Consider the following 16453-nt stretch of genomic DNA (forward strand, 5'->3'; position numbering starts at 1 on the left):
TTGGTATATAGTTTAATCTGACAAGTTATACATGTTTGTAGTTCAGTTTCATTATTAGCTATGGCGTTGTCAGTTTATTTTCGATTGATGAGTTTGACTGCATGTCCCTCTGGTATCTTTCGTCCCTCTTTTGTAGACGAAGTTTGAATTCAATTTGGTCTTATGATTTTGTGAAGAGTTATGGTCCTTGAACTTACAAAATTCACTTAATAATCAGTTTTCCACACTTTTTTGTCATGCTTGAAGATATTGACTTGATATTTGGTATATAGTTTACACCATGACATGTTAAAAATCAAGTAGGAGTTCTGTTTAACCAGTAAGGGACTATGTATTGCCATGCAATACTCTCAGAATGCTTGTTGTTAATCAGAATTGAAAATCAAATAATAAAATATTCATCCCCTTACAGGCTTTGCAATCACACCAATTTGTAATGTAAATAATTTAACCAATACTAAGGTATATAACTGTAATAATGATTGGATATTTTAAGGGTAAAAATATAAAAAATAGGGTTTTCTTCATTATTACAGTATAAAACTGTAATAATGAATGAATATTTTTAAACTGTGATAATATTGTATTATCTGTATATGTGTATATGGATTTGATATGTGTGTATATAATAATTGTTGTATGTATATATATGAAGTATGATGAATAAAGATAAAAAAAAATTAACCAATACTCAGCAACCAATCTATACAGATGTCATCTTATTTTCTTGCAGCTTAATTTGAATATTACCTCGAGTTAAATAAACCTTTGACATTTATTGAAGGAAATTTATCTTTATGCCCCCGCTGCAGCAGATGTGGTACAAAGTGTTAACTTTAAGTGTTTTTCACTTACAGATTTACAGGGAAGTACAATACTTTTGGAGAAAACTGTGAAATATTATAGAAAAACAATGTCTATATCTTTGAAGATGGACTATTTTATGTTGACAGGATTTCATTTCATGTTGACAGTATCGGACATTCTTAGATCTTTTGGGACTGGCCAACTAACAAAATACATTACGTTATGTGAGATTTATGACCCATGTTTACTTTATAATTTCAATTCCTTATTATGTTTTTCATGCTTCAAATGAAAAAAATAATTTGTGAGGTGCAAAAATAGGAAATGCGGGGAAAAGAAGACAACAAAATCAAAGGTGATGATATTGTTGTATGACTGTGTTCAATATAGATTTGAGTGATAACTGAATCTTCAATAAATATTTTAGAAATTTGATCAACATTGAATTTTGATTTCAGTGTTACGGATATGCACCAGTTATTGTACAAGATGTTGTGTCAGGATTCGACCCTAAACAGACATGTGATAAGTTTAAGCTATGTACAAGTGAGTATAACATTAGTGATAAGGCAAGTGAAAGGTCACAGTGTTACACCATTAGTTCTAATATGTGTCATCTTCTAGAACTTTCTTATCTTTTAAACTTATCTTGATGATTGGTCTTTTAATAATTTTTCAATTGTTTTGTATATAATAACTTAATGTTTCCTTTTCACTAAATTTTATGACAATAAGTTATTGATATTAAGGATAAACATTAATCATTGTCAATAGCCAGTCTTTATTTGGTAGTCTTTTCAATGCACTGCAAACAGTTATAAATGAAAATATGAATTTCTACAGCTTTGTATGCATGCTGCATTTCAAGTATTTTATGTCTTAAAAAGTAGTGTGTGGTATCCAAAAGGAAATGTGAATTTGCTATAAGTGAGCCTCAGTTGGTACCATGTAAATATAAAATTCAAGTCTTGTAAGTTTAGTGTCAAATTAAGTTGCCAGTATAATAGCATTTTTAAAGTAATTCATCTTTATTTCTTAAATTTGACGTGCTGAAAAATTAGTTCGAACTCTAGCCATCAGCATATAGTTGTTTTGTTATATTTCAGATGGAAGTTTGTCATATCAAGTTAGTCAACTAGAATTTACTAAGGATTTCAAAAATTTGAAGGTAGGGATTTGAAATTTGGAATTGAAAAACATTTGTATTCATTTAAATGATAAAAAAAAATGAATTACATTTTTCTCATAAAATTTGCACTTTTAATTAAAGATCCAAATTCATTGCCTTCTGCTGATTTACTATCCAACATGTTGGAAGAGTCTTAATCTACCTTAAAGAGATGTTTCTATTGTACTGATAAGTCAAATCATATTTGATTACTCCATTAAATTATAAGGATACTATGCACTTAAAGATAAACACCATATATTTTAGGATGGCCCAGAATGTGCCATATGTAAATTACTTGTACAGGAAATTGACTCGTATATAGTACAGAACAAATCATCTGCTGAGATCAATGCTACTGTGTATGAATTTTGCAATAAACTTCCAGCTCCACTGAATTCTATGGTGAGTACAAAAGTATATAACATGTCCTTGTCAGTAAATCAAACCTCATATGAAATTTTTAACTCCTAGCTGAATTGTTTTTCCATGTAGATTGGTGCCAAAGACTTTATGGTCTATAATTTGTGTGATAAACTCTTTGCTCCAATATTTTTCTCTTCTGAGTAAAGCAGTGCCATAAGTGATGATATATCAGTGTACAATTTTATAAACTACCTGTTTTACTGATTCTCTGATGGTTAAAACTAGGTCCTTCAATGGTTATTTTGTGAATAAAGCTCTTTGCTCAGTAAATATTCATTGTTGAATAGAGGTATGGTAAATTCATGCTTTATTAAATTCTTGCTTGCAAGTAAATTAGTACCACACTGTTCTCTGGCAAAAAAATCAGTACAATAGTCTATAAATTGTGTTACTGTGGATTCATTTATTTTCATGGGTACCAATTTTCATGGTCTGAGTAAAAATAGTAGTTTTGTGGATATTTGATTTTGTGGTTTTCCAGAAGTCTACATACGTGCCAACAGAAATTTTGTACTTTGTTGAACACTGAAATTCCTGGTTCACATGTAACCATGAAATCAACGAAAATTAGTATTCCACGAATATTAACTTATCCACAGTATGTCATTTCTGATCCCCTGAATTCTCAAGTGTAAATATGAATTCACAAATATAGATAACATTTGTAATAAACCGGATTATGCACTGATTTCTCTGTTAAGTTGAGTAAGAGTAAGGAATGATTTGTGTAGTATGATTTTGTTATTTCCATTAAGCTCTATTTGCTAATAACCTCTTTGAAGTTCAAAACTACAAAAAATATCTTGCAGATGACAATCAAGGTACCATCTATTCTTGGTAAAGGATAGACTTCTTTCATGGTCAAATTGTTTATTTTTCTGTAGTCCACACATCATCTGACAGAGCTATACTGCTTACAGCGTAAAACACTGGTTTTAACCAGGAAGATTGAGATGGTCTAACAACACCATCTTCAAATTGCTTCTGTAAATAATTTTCCCCTTTTTTAAAAAGTTTGTGGTAATTATGTTAGAGCTTTATGCTTTGTTTCTGCGTTAAAAGTACCTTTTCTGTGTTTCAAATTTTGCAAAGTCATCTTTGTGTTTTAAAAAAACATCTGCAATTTTTTCCAACACTGTCTTACAACTATGCTGGAATAGATCTATCAAACGTTCGGTGAGCTATGTACAAAGTTAATCTAATGTTATTCATATATTACTTTAATTGGGAGATTTGAAAATGTTTTCAATTTTGTTATGTCCTTTTTGTAAGCATATGATATACAAATATATATAACATGTGTAATAAACTGGATAATATGAAATGATTTGTGCAATTTAATGTCGTTATTTTCATTTATCTCTATCTGCTAATAACCTCTTTGAATGTCAAAGAGGACAAAATATCTTGCAGATGACAATCAAGACACTTATCAATTCTTGGAACAGGATAGACTTCTTTTTATATGGTCAAATTGTTTATTTTCTTGTAGTCCACATATCATCTGACAGAGCTATACTGCTTACAGCGTAAAACCACTGATTACGTTTAATTACTTTGATTTTAGTTGGAGTTTATTCCTAATTAATGAATGGCACCAGTATAAGTGGTATTTGTGTAAAAACCAATCCTTTTCAAGTAAAATTGCAGTTGTTGAAAATGACACGTTCAAACAGTACTTAATCACTGTTTAATATTAGACTCTGGTATATGGTATAGATCATAGCGATAGAATTATTTTATTTTTACTAGTTATACAGTTTAAACTTTACATTCTCCTCTCTTTACTGTCCATGGATGCCAAACAATTTTATTTAATTCCACATCTTCACAATGGCAAAATGACAAAAACAAGGTATTCAAGTAAGGAATTTCATGCTTCATTGCACTTTATGGTGAAACAATGATTACCAAGACACATCATTTGAAAAAAAAAATCAATTTTCCACTCAGTTGAGTAAATAAATTGTTTAGTACCTGCCTTTTTATGTTTTAATGGATGAATATCAATGTATTCTGTTACTAATTTCACAATGGCAGCAAATGATATCTGACAAAAACTTATCATTTCAGTGTACTCAATATGCACCAATGATTGTGAAAGATGTTACCTTAGGATTTGATCCTGAACAGACATGTGAAAAAGTACAGTTATGTACAAGTAAGTGGCAGGGATGAAATGATATCAGTGAAAGTGGACTGATCAAACTGGTTGCTTAAATTATCAGATATAGATTGAGAATGTTGGGCTCAGATTGAGAGCCATAGATGCAAGTCAGTTAATATGAAGACTTTTCAATGAGTCATCTGTAATACATATGAACAATACATTAGTGTTTTTAGAATCACATAATTAACATCATAAGTTAAAGAATATTTATTTAATATTGAATAAAAGATTTAGCAAAAAAAACCAAACTACTGGTCAAATGTAATGCTGAACATTTTCATAAATATTCCTCAAATAGTTCATGCTACTTACATTCTACAATTGTTTTAATTACCACCTGGTTTTATCTTTTAGAAGTTATATTATAACATTATATCATAATTTTTCAAACTTCAGATGGCAGTTTTGTCCAACCATTCTTTGAAGAAGTTAAACCAAAAGAACTGATAGAAGAGAAAGTTGAAGCAGTATGTTTATATGTGATATTGGAATTATTTTAAATGGATTTTATCATTGTTTGAATCTTCAAATAGTTACTATATGATTAGGTTTTTTCACCAGACTTTGTTAAAGATTAGAAGTTTAGCAATTAACAAAACATCCCTTTATGTGAGCAAAGTCATTGCCAATTTAGTTGTTAAACCACTGTCAAAGTATCTGTTCTGAATATCAAAAGACTATTTCTCATTGGAATATTGTTTATGTTCTGTTCCTTTTCTTTTGTATATCACCACAAAATATTTTGATGAACATTTTTTGGAAGAATGTCTTCCCTGAAATAGATACTCAAATATCTAGAAATATACAAGTTTAAAAGATTCTCTTTATTTTTTGGAATTTTTTGTTGGATTTTGATACTCAATTTAGATATAAATTGTATTTTGTGTACTTTTTGTTACCAATTTGAAAAAAAAAAATATGTATAAGCTAAGGAACAAAACAACCCACTATCCTTTCCCAGAAGCAAAGTTTTTGCCAAATTCCTGTGTTTACGGTCTCGCTACTTTTGGATTTTTGATCAGTTTTTGTTTGTTACCTTTATTTTCCTCCTCCTAATGGATTTTTTTAGGGGTAAATTACTAATGCCTTAATTTACCAACTGTTTTGGAATATTAGTTGATAATTTTTCCTCTAAATAATATTTTCCTGTATGTAACCCCTTTCCTCTATGTGGAGCACGTTTGATGTATTTTCCTAGCTATTCACACTTTTAAAATAAGTGATTTAAACATAAGTATGCACTTTATTATTTTACCCGTAAAACCTTGATGAAGCAAATTATAAAAGAAGGGAAATAAATGACTGTTGATGCAGCTTTTTAAATGTGAAATATGTGTGTCTTTGTTAAATGTTATTTATATATATCTAGGATGCAAAATGTGAGTTGTGTGAATTTGTAGTCCAGCTACTTGACCAGTATTTGGCCAGTAATAAGACAACAGCTGCTGTTAATTCCTCTGTCATGCAGATCTGTAATCTATTACCAGGAAGTTTAAAAGGACAGGTAATGTTTTATTGTACTCATCATTAAACCAACCCCAACCCCCCACCCAAAGAAAAAAAACACCAACCAGCTGTATTTGAACTTAATTTGTGCTCTAAAATTATTGTGGTAATTTTGGCTGTTAATTACTTTCGTAAATTGGGGGGGAAATATACTAAGAATTGTAATGATACTTTTTTGTATTTCATTGAAATAGCACATAAGAATTGAATTAATAAAGTTAATATTGGAACTGTATGTAAATTGTAGGAGACATACTCTGGTGGCCATGTAGGCATTGTGTATATTATATTTGTTTTGTTTTATTTTTGATTCAACTTTATCTGAAAAATAATTCAAAAGAATTTGAAAACCTTTTTATGCTGCTTAAAAAGCGTTTGAGTAGAAACATTCATGTTGACAATTGCCTAGGACTTATCATTTAGGTTTTTTTGGTTGTCTTATTGACATACAATATATATCTCCTTTTACTAAGATTTTGATAAAATGTATAACTAACTGAACACAACTTTTGGAAAAATAGCAAAGAGTTAAAGTTCAATTGCATAATACCCAATGAGACTGCATACTTAAGCGTAAAAAGCAAAAAGCAAATGTATCTGTAACTCAAAGGAAAATTCAAAAGAGAAAGTTCCATATCAAAATCACAATCAAAATAAATGTTCAGGCAGTATTTAGATCTGATTTTAAGATATAAATCAAATTTAAAATCTATTTGGTCTCTTTTGTTTATTTCAGTGTATTTTATTTGCACCACAAGTTGTAACCATAGTAACCAGTGGAGTGGCACCAGAAAATGCATGTAAACAAGCTAAATTCTGTCCAGCAGTTAATGGTATGCCACAGTCTCCATTAAACAGTTCAACACTTAACTATTAAATTTTAGACACATCAAATATTGAACTTTGTTCAAATTTCAAAATTGTTATGATTGGAAAATATTAAATTGAATTTGTTAAGAAAAAGGTTATTTTGCTTACAAAATGACATATTTAACAACAAAATTATAGAATCATTGCCAAATTTTACTGCCATAAAACAATATAGCAAAGAAAACTTATATAAAATACATTTCACTAACAGTACATCACAATTAATGATATTTTTACATAGAAGTTAATGATATGACTGACAATGTCATTACCTATTTTTCAGATTAGGCTTCATCTTAGTCTATTGGCTTTTAATATAATGACGAAGATGATATGCATTGTGTTGTTGGCTTACTGTAATTTTCTTGTAAAAGTGTTTGGAACTTCTATTTATGCATTTATACAAATATTTAAGATAATTATTTTGCATTTTCTAGGACCATTCTTCCAGAAAGAAATAACAGAATTGTCATGTGGCCACTGTCATGGTATTGTGGAGTTCCTCTTACCACAGAAATACAATCCTGAGGTAAATCTAATAACATGCAAACCACTATTTTTTATAATGTATAACTCTCTCACAAGAACTTCTTTATAGGTTTATAGGGGAGACACATGTAAGATTTGAGATTGTACATCATGTGCTTAGCTAGTGCTTCTTCAAACATGCATTGTAAGAGTAACAACGTGTTGACTAGAAGTCTTCATAAGATTTGTGCTGCTGATTCCGGTATTGGGTCCATTCGCCCTAATAACATGTTCGCCCTAGGTCCGTTTGCCCTAGATCTGTTCGCCCTACTAAAATAATATTCAGGTCATTGAAGTTGGATAAACTTATTTAGATATTTATATGGTACCGTATATATTTTTGAAATTTAGGAAAACGTATGGAATTATTTAAAAGTTTTTGGCTTTTTAGGATTGTTTATTGTTCAATGACATAATAATTCTCACTGATTGTTGTGATACTTGTCTTTTGGTCCGAGACCACAATTATTTTGTAGTGCATTTCTTTTAGAAGATAAATGAAAATTAAAAAAATCCCACCTGCGCTTTCTCAATGAAATTTGTACAGTGTGTTGTACTACTTTTGGGACAAATTATATCAAAATTATAGAAAACCTCATCAGCTCTAACTCAAGATATGGACAATTTTATGTTTAGGGCGTCTTGAAATCTTTTGACAGCTTCCGAAGTACTAATTTTCAACCTTTTCCAGCTGGACCAAATCACTACTTTCCTTTTAAATTCTGAACCCAAATTATTTTACAGTGTAATTTCACCCCCCTTCTTACAATTTGAGGCAATAAACATGGAGAAATAAATTTGGAAGAGGTATAAAAATTAATGGCAACTAACCCACTGTCAACACTAGGGACTATATTTGTGAACAATGAAAAAAATCAAGGGACGACAATTGTGGTCTCAGACCTTTTGATGGATTAATAATAAAAACAAACTTTTTGTTATTATAAACCAGGGACTTTCTATACTTACTAATTACTAAATTAATACATTGTATTCCAGTAAACTATGCAAATCAAAGCGAAAATTATATATATTGGTTGCTGTAATACAAATATTCGGTAAATTTTTCAACAAACTTTAACAAATTCTGTTCAAATAATTAACATTATGCAACTGGACAACAATTAAAATAAAAAAAAAGTAGGGTGAACGGACCCTGGACGAACAGGTATCAGGGCGAACAGGTAGTAGGGCGAACGTGAATCAAGGCGAACGGACCCTGATTCGCTGATTCCCTGACTATTGTTAACCTTGATTTTGAGATTGTATTATGTTAACCATGTCAGATATGCACTTATCACATTGACATGTTCTTTATAAGATCATAGCAGTAAAAATACTCTCCCTCTACCATTCATTCTATACGTTTTGTAGTAAATTACAAACAAGAAATTTTAAAAAGGTTTGTTAATTTATGATGTATTTAAAATTATTGTATGATATTGATATTTTTGAAAATATGTTATCTTTTCAGTTTGGTAATTTGATATGTAAAGCTGCCTGCCCAGTTGCCAGACGCCGTAGATCAGTAGACGAAACACCACAAAAATTTCTGGAATTTATGAAAGCAGCAAAAATGGTAATGTGTATTGAAAAATATATCCTTAAAAAATCGTATTCAAAAATAATTAAAAAATAATTTCCTGTCAAATATTTCTGTTTATTAATTGGCATACATTGAGGCAATTGTGTGAAATAATTTTCTTCTGTTTTTAAACTAGTTTTTTTTTTACATCCTATTGTTTTGACAATATTGCATCAACATGTTTATGTTATATGCATTTCAATTAGCCACTAGACATTAATTCACTAAACCCATCTATTCCTCTGGTATTATCTAAAAAAAAAAAATCAACGAGTTTACATTTTTGGAAAAGTTTGAATCCTTTAATCCTACATAAATTTATAAGAGCAAACAACAATAGTTTTCGACTTAATTTAGACTAAAACGTGGAGATGTGATTTATGTGAATGGATTATTGAAGCTATCAATGCTTATGTACAGACCAATGTAACAGAGCAGTCACTCGAGGACTACATGAACGATATTTGTCATTTTATGCCAGAACCATTTAAGGATGAGGTATGTTGAACCTGAAATTGAAATATTTTGTAGATAAATATACCATGTGGTATGAGTGCCAATGAGACAACTTTCCATCCAAGTCACAATTTGTAAAAGTAAACCATAATAGGTCAAATAATGGTCTTCAATGGTCTTCTTCAGTGTAAATTAAATGCTTTATTTTGGTTTAACATTTAAAACATTCAGTACATACTGATTTATGTGTGGTAAATGTAGAACATTATTTTGTATAATTGAACCCGTATTTCAAATGGTATCACAGTAGTCCAAAGCAATCAGATTGTTTTGGTTTGGGAAATTGACTGTTAAAATATACATGTGAAAGTAATATTTTTATTGTTTGATAACATGCTCCAATATTAGCAATCTGTTTATTATGTTGAGGAAGTTAATAGTTATCAAAAGTACCAGTAGTATAATTTAGTAAGCCAGACACCCGTTTCGTCTACATAAGACTCATCAGTGATGCTCATATCAAAATAGTTATAAAGCCAAACAAGTACAAAGTTGAAGAGCATAGAGGATCCAAAATTCCAAAAAGTTGTGCCAAATACAGCTAAGGTAGTCTATTCCTGGTACAAGAAATCCTTAGTTTTACGAAAAATTTAAAGTTTTGTATCAGGAAATTTATAAAAATGACCACATAATTGATATTCATGTCAACACCAAAGTGCTGACTACTGGGCCGGTGATACCCTCGGGGACGAAACGTCCACCAGCAGTGGCATCTACCCAGTGGTGTAAATAGTTATCAAAAGTACCAGGATTATAATTTAGTACGCCAGACGCGCGTTTCGTCTACATAAGACTAATCAGTGACACTCATATCAAAATAGTTAAAAGTAGTCTTGTCAGATAAAACTTAAGCCACTACTATTTAATTTGATTATCTGTTGTAGTATTAAGTATTCAGGTGGGTAGCATTTAAATTATTACTTTTAGTTGAAATTTTGCATGTTTAACTTATTAGTTTTGAATTTTTGTAACCATAATAATCGTTTTGATACAGAATGACACACTTTCTCTTATGGTTGTGGCCTGTTATCTATATCTTGCATGAACAAATGTATATTAATGCATGTGTGAAGGCACAAGGAAATTCTGCAAGAAATATTTTGTTTTTTGGTCCCTGTTTTCTTATGTGCTTAATTTGGTGCACACTGAATAACGTGTGTAGCGGGTTATTTAACAGTGTGCACCACATTTTTTATGATATTTTAAATAGTCAGAAAAAATATTACAGCCATTTCTTATAATTTAATTCTAAATTCCATTTTAAACCGTAGAAACCATGAAAAAATGTTCATGACGTCAAGGTCACATGACTAAATTATGTCTATGGGCTGATAACAAAATAACGTCAGTCAATCAGAAGACATGTTACATCCAAAATTAAATTATAAAAAGTTAAAAGTCAGAGGACAAGGTCATTACAAGAATAGTGAACCTGATTTGCAGGCAAAAAAGATTCACGAGTTATAAGTTTTCCATTCAATTTCATTAAAACATTTAGAAGTTGTAACCTGTTCACATAGGTTTATTTTTGAAAAAAATTGGAACTCGTTGTTTGAAAAAAACTACGGTGACCAATCCTTTTTATTTTATTTATGAAAAAGAGCATAGTTAACCCATGGAAATTGAATAACTTGAGTTGATGTCAAGGGATATCCAATTCTCACTCATTATGAACCCTTTAAATACACTTGGATATTTTTGCTGCTTTATTTAATGACTAATTTCTTTGCAATATATGTGTGAAGGCGCAAGGAAATGCTGCAAAAAATATTTTGTTTATTGGTTCATTTTCTCTTGTGTACTCAACTCTATAAAAGTCAGAAGACAAGGTCGATGCAAGAATATGCTACTGGAAATTTGCAGGCTAAATTGATTTACATGTTGTAAATTATCCATCAAATTTCATTAAAACATACAGAATTCGGTACCATGGGTTTATTCTTGCCAAAATTGGAACCCACTTTTTCATTTTGAATAGATTTATTATTATGCAGTTTTCTTAATTTTGTGTTTCCCTATGAAAAAAATTCGAAAATAAAAGTACTATAAAATTTCTGTTTTGACTAGGTGATTCAAGTTATTAAGATCATACAAACAGCTGTGGACCCACATTAACCCTTTGTTTAATCCCATTAAAGACACGTCAAAATCTGAAAAATTGTGTTATTTGAAGGTCATGTCGAGGATAGAGGATAAAACTTGAGTTTAAAGACTTGACTGAGTTGAAGCAAAGACTAGAAAACTGCTGCTTTTCTTCTCAAAATATAGCTTTTTGTAGAAGGGGCAGTATTTGTAGGCTTGGAGTCAAAATAATGGTCTGATTAGATTGGGAGACATTCCTTTTTTCTCATTGTTTCCCTGTGAAATAGTATTTAAACAAATCCTGCTCATCATGTCCATGAAGTACAATCTGAGTTGACATTCAGTTTGAAATTTGGATATGTTTTCAAGAGCCATAAAACAAATAAGCTATGACTTTGAATTATTTCTAATTTCTTTGGTTAATGTTTACTAAATAGCATTAAAGATAAGAGCCATTCTATTTACATGGGACTGTCAAGGAACTCTACACTTTGTAGTAACTTTTTCCACATTTCATATGAGTCAGAAATTTAATTAAATTGATATAACCCCTTAAATTTTCATTGATATTGCAGTGTATGAAGAGTGTACCAGAAATAATACAAGAATTATCCCATGGATTTGATGAAAATGTTCTGTGTCAGCATTATATCCCTGATGAATGTAATGGTAGGTATTTAATACTCTGCAAAATACTATCATCTGGTTTTGGTGTGTTGAATTTGTTATGTCTGCTTAAATGTAATCCTTATTAATTGGATTTTTGTTTATTAAATGAAGGTTATTTTATACTTTTTGGTTCCTTCCAATTTTAGCAATAGTAGTCAAATAATGTGTGTTCTGCATCTAATCTTATTTGCTTTAAAGAATTTGCTTTCTTTTGTATATGGTAACTGATATGTTTGTGTCTGTCTTTTATATTTGATAAATTAGGGTTTTAATACAAGTAATATAATCTTAGTGGAATGACTTTTAAGACAAACTATATTATTGTTAATGGAAATACATGTTAGTCAGATATATTTTTGTGACCCTTTATAGCTTGCTGTTTGGTGTGAGACATGGCTCAGGTTGAAAACTGTACTTGAACCTATAATGGTTAACTTTTATAAATTTTGACTTGGTTGGAGAGTTGTCTCTTTTTCACTCATACCACATCTTCTTATATCTATATATGTTGAAAAAGGTCATATCATGTATTTTTGTCATCACCAGTGACCTACTGTTTAACATCAATTAAAGTAAATAAAATGAAGGTGTATTAATAGAATCATATTTTTCACAGGTTCTTTTGTTGCTGCAGTAGACAAGCCAGTTGTAGCTTTCTTTGATGATCAGAAGAAGGATAAAGACACACAATGTGAAATATGTAAAGAAATCATCAAATACATCGATGGAAATCTAAATCATGATAAGGTTTGTACTAGAAAATTATTTAACTTAGCTTTAACTTGCTTATTTTTTGTCTCGCTTGACGGAACACAACAGAAATGCTTCATTTTCTAAACTGGTTAGATGAAGTTCAGTAAGAGCTGTTTTGTACAATTCAAATATCATTGACAAATGTGGTTCTAATTCTTAAACTGACCTAATCACAAACTTAAACAAACAGATGCTACATTTCTAAACAGCATGCCTGAATCTGGCTACTAAGACTTTATCCAGACAAGAAAAATATTATTTATAAAGCCATTAAACCTTTGTTATTGACAACTTTAACTGTGGGATGATCTTGAAAAAAGGTAATTTAACCTTACAAGCAACTGCTTCTTTAGATTCTGTTTATGTCATCAAGATGTGAAAACTAAACTTTTTATCAAAAATAAAGAAAAAGATTTGATCGAGGACCTTATATTAAAATATATATAATGCTGAACACCTTTGTGAGGAACCTTGTTCTAAAATATCCCTTTAGGTATAGTCTAAATATAATATATCAACCAAAATTTTCATTATGAAGATGTTAGACAGATAGTGTCTTCTGAGTCCACAAGCAATAGTATTGGCCTGCTTGTAGTACTTTAAGTGTATGAACTTGATAAAACAAATATATTTCTGATTACAGAACGAAGTTAAGATGTATGTAGATGATGTATGTGAAAGATTACCATCACCAACAAAAAAAGCAGTAAGTGTGTATCCCTTTATCAAAAAACTATTGATGTCACTTAACAATGTTGAAAGCAAAATCAGAAATCAAAATAATCAGAGAATACAAAGAACACACCTAAAAGCCATATAGAAGACAAAAAGGCTTTAGAGTAGGGGATATGGAATATTAGCCATGGCTCCAATTTGAAATCATTGAAGTTTTATTTAAAGATACCCCTACAAAGATAAAACTTGAATATATCACAAGGAGATTTGGCATATAAATGTACATCAATCAGACAAATACTCAATAAAACAAACCAAAGATGTCCAAAAGAAACAAATAAGGATTAAGGTATCCAAAAACAAATTGAATAAAAAGCAACAATACTAGCTATAGAAGGTAAGAAGATACAATATAATGGTAACAGCTTGTCTGACATGGTCATAATTATTCTATGGACTTTGTCATAAACTCAAAAGTATCACCATAAATGTTATTATAAAGTGAACTTTAATTGCTGCTGTTTGCTAAGTGAATAAATTGTTAAATTGCGTTTCTGCACAGTTATGTTATTCAATTTATACATTTTGTCATACTCTTGAAATATTATCTTGTTATTTTGCAGTGTAAATCTTTTGCTGCTGCAGAAATGGAAGAAATCTTACTTAAGATCATCAACAAAATACTTTCTCCTGAAGATGTGTGTCATATGATAACTGTGTGCTAGATGTGTTAAAAAATCATAATATACTATAACTTTAAATAATTTTGAGAAAACAGATATTGTTCATTTCATATCATTAAAAAATAAGTCAGTTGGCCAGTTTTACTATATTTTCTCCAAAATAAAGCATTCCATTTGATTTCTTGTATTGTTTATAACCAATGTATTTGTGTGAAGGCAAACGTGTTACTCATCCTTCTTCAGTAGAACCATTAGTTTCTTCATCAGAAGTAGAACCTTACACTTGATATACTGCTGCATAATTATGGATGGTTCATATTTAATCCTTATGAGACCATCAAACGTACTTCCTGGTAATGGATCTGTTGTTTCACCTAGTTTAACTGTTTGGTTTTGTCATAACAATTATACTCAATTAACAGGAATGTTTGTGAAGGGCAACATATAGGATGAAAGAAAATGATTTCCCTCTCTTTAACCATGTATCAATGACTACATATTGTTCACATATTAATGTGTCAAATAAGATATTTTTGTGTAGAAGAATAACAACAGAAATTGCAGTAGTTACTTGTCAGGGCATTGAGTCTAAGTTTAAATTTGAGCAGAAAATTAGGTCTGCTACATCAGCCATGTTTTAAGATATTTAACTGTGTGGTGCTGTAGCCATAATTAATATGATGGATTCATATTTATTATATTGTTGAAAAAAGATTGATAGATAACAAATGAGCAGATAAAAATCGACCTTATGCAAAATGAATATCAATACATCTGTTAACTTATTTTGGGTTTAAAAAAAGTTCTGATGCCAAGTTCATAACAGTTTGTAAATTTATTTGATATAAGAACTCTACAAAACGGACCAAAATGTATCAGAATGTTCGAAAATCAATCAGTCTTATACATGTAAAGTATTCATGCACTGCCTTTATGTCTTTTGATATTTGACACAGCTCTGTTGGAATGTTAAATGATGTGTGTCTGATACAAGTACATTGCATTTTGCTACTAAAATTATTGTAAAAGTTTGAAAATGATTAAGAAATGTCTAAAGCCAACTAATCGTAAATAAATAAAAACCATTAATGTGTATTTAATTAGTAATTAAACAATGTTGCATGTGTCATTTAATCATTAATTACACACAAATTATAAACAAAATTAGTTGTGCTTAAATTTAAGTTGTGCTTTAAATTTTAATAAGTTTCAGTTTCAAATGTGTAGTTTAATAAATGCTGCAAAAATGCATCTTATTGTGTGCTCCATTTCAATGTCATGCAAAGGTTATCTCTATTAGGTAAAAAGATCTAAAGAGCTTACGTTTGTACTGTTACACAGCTACTTTTGCATATGTACTATTTCTGTACTAAAAATTTGTAGTACTGGAAATTTACTTTTAATATTCAGTACTATTTTGTTACTCTAAAATTATTGTAATATTTAGGTACCTGTATTTTACAGTACTTTATTTGTACTTGAAATTTAGGTACTACAGATTTTTGGTTACTACCGTTACAATTTCAGCATTTTGAAAGTTTTTCTATTTCAAATCTCTTAAAGTTATGATTTTCAAACATGGAATATTGTATTATTTCTGTACCAAAATATTTAGTACAAATCAAGTACTGTAAGTACTGTAAAATACAAGTACCTAAATATTACAATAGTTTTAAAGTAAAGAAATAGTACTAGATATTAAAAGTAAATTTCCAGTACTGCATTTTTTTAGTACAGAAATAGTACCTATGCAAAAGTAGCTGTGTATATACAGAGTCAACATTAAACTTTTGTATTCATATTCTTACTTCTCTTTATGTATATAGTACCTGTTAGCATTCTAATAATGCACTTCTTTGAAGAATACAAAAAATAAAATTGAATTTTATCCCGTCAAACAAACAGTAAAAAATGTCATCTGAACAATATTTCAAATGATAAATAGCTTATTTTAATTGCATTATGGATTTTTTTATGGTTCCAAAAAAAGGAATTTTATCAACAATGTCGAACAG

The 16453-nt window shown here is 29.8% G+C and overlaps 1 protein-coding gene across 5 annotated transcripts in view; it reads left to right on the forward strand.

Moving 5' to 3' along the window:
• The window catches only part of LOC143044388 (uncharacterized), a 62573-nt gene extending 47957 nt beyond the window's left edge, over positions 1–14616 (forward strand). For all 5 annotated transcript variants that reach the window (XM_076216372.1, XM_076216376.1, XM_076216375.1 and 2 more), the window contains 14 exons: positions 1266–1353; positions 1914–1975; positions 2243–2380; positions 4475–4562; positions 4968–5038; positions 5941–6075; positions 6814–6910; positions 7385–7476; positions 8950–9054; positions 9418–9558; positions 12234–12327; positions 12944–13074; positions 13724–13786; positions 14379–14616. In XM_076216372.1, coding sequence (XP_076072487.1) covers positions 1266–1353; positions 1914–1975; positions 2243–2380; positions 4475–4562; positions 4968–5038; positions 5941–6075; positions 6814–6910; positions 7385–7476; positions 8950–9054; positions 9418–9558; positions 12234–12327; positions 12944–13074; positions 13724–13786; positions 14379–14480 — 1407 coding nt within the window. In that variant the 3' untranslated portion in view covers positions 14481–14616. The remainder of the gene's footprint in view (positions 1–1265; positions 1354–1913; positions 1976–2242; positions 2381–4474; positions 4563–4967; positions 5039–5940; positions 6076–6813; positions 6911–7384; positions 7477–8949; positions 9055–9417; positions 9559–12233; positions 12328–12943; positions 13075–13723; positions 13787–14378) is intronic.
• The last annotated feature ends 1837 nt before the right edge of the window (positions 14617–16453 follow it).

Source organism: Mytilus galloprovincialis, chromosome 9, assembly GCF_965363235.1.
Source record: "Mytilus galloprovincialis chromosome 9, xbMytGall1.hap1.1, whole genome shotgun sequence".
In the NCBI taxonomy this organism is placed as follows: Eukaryota; Metazoa; Mollusca; class Bivalvia; order Mytilida; family Mytilidae; genus Mytilus; species Mytilus galloprovincialis.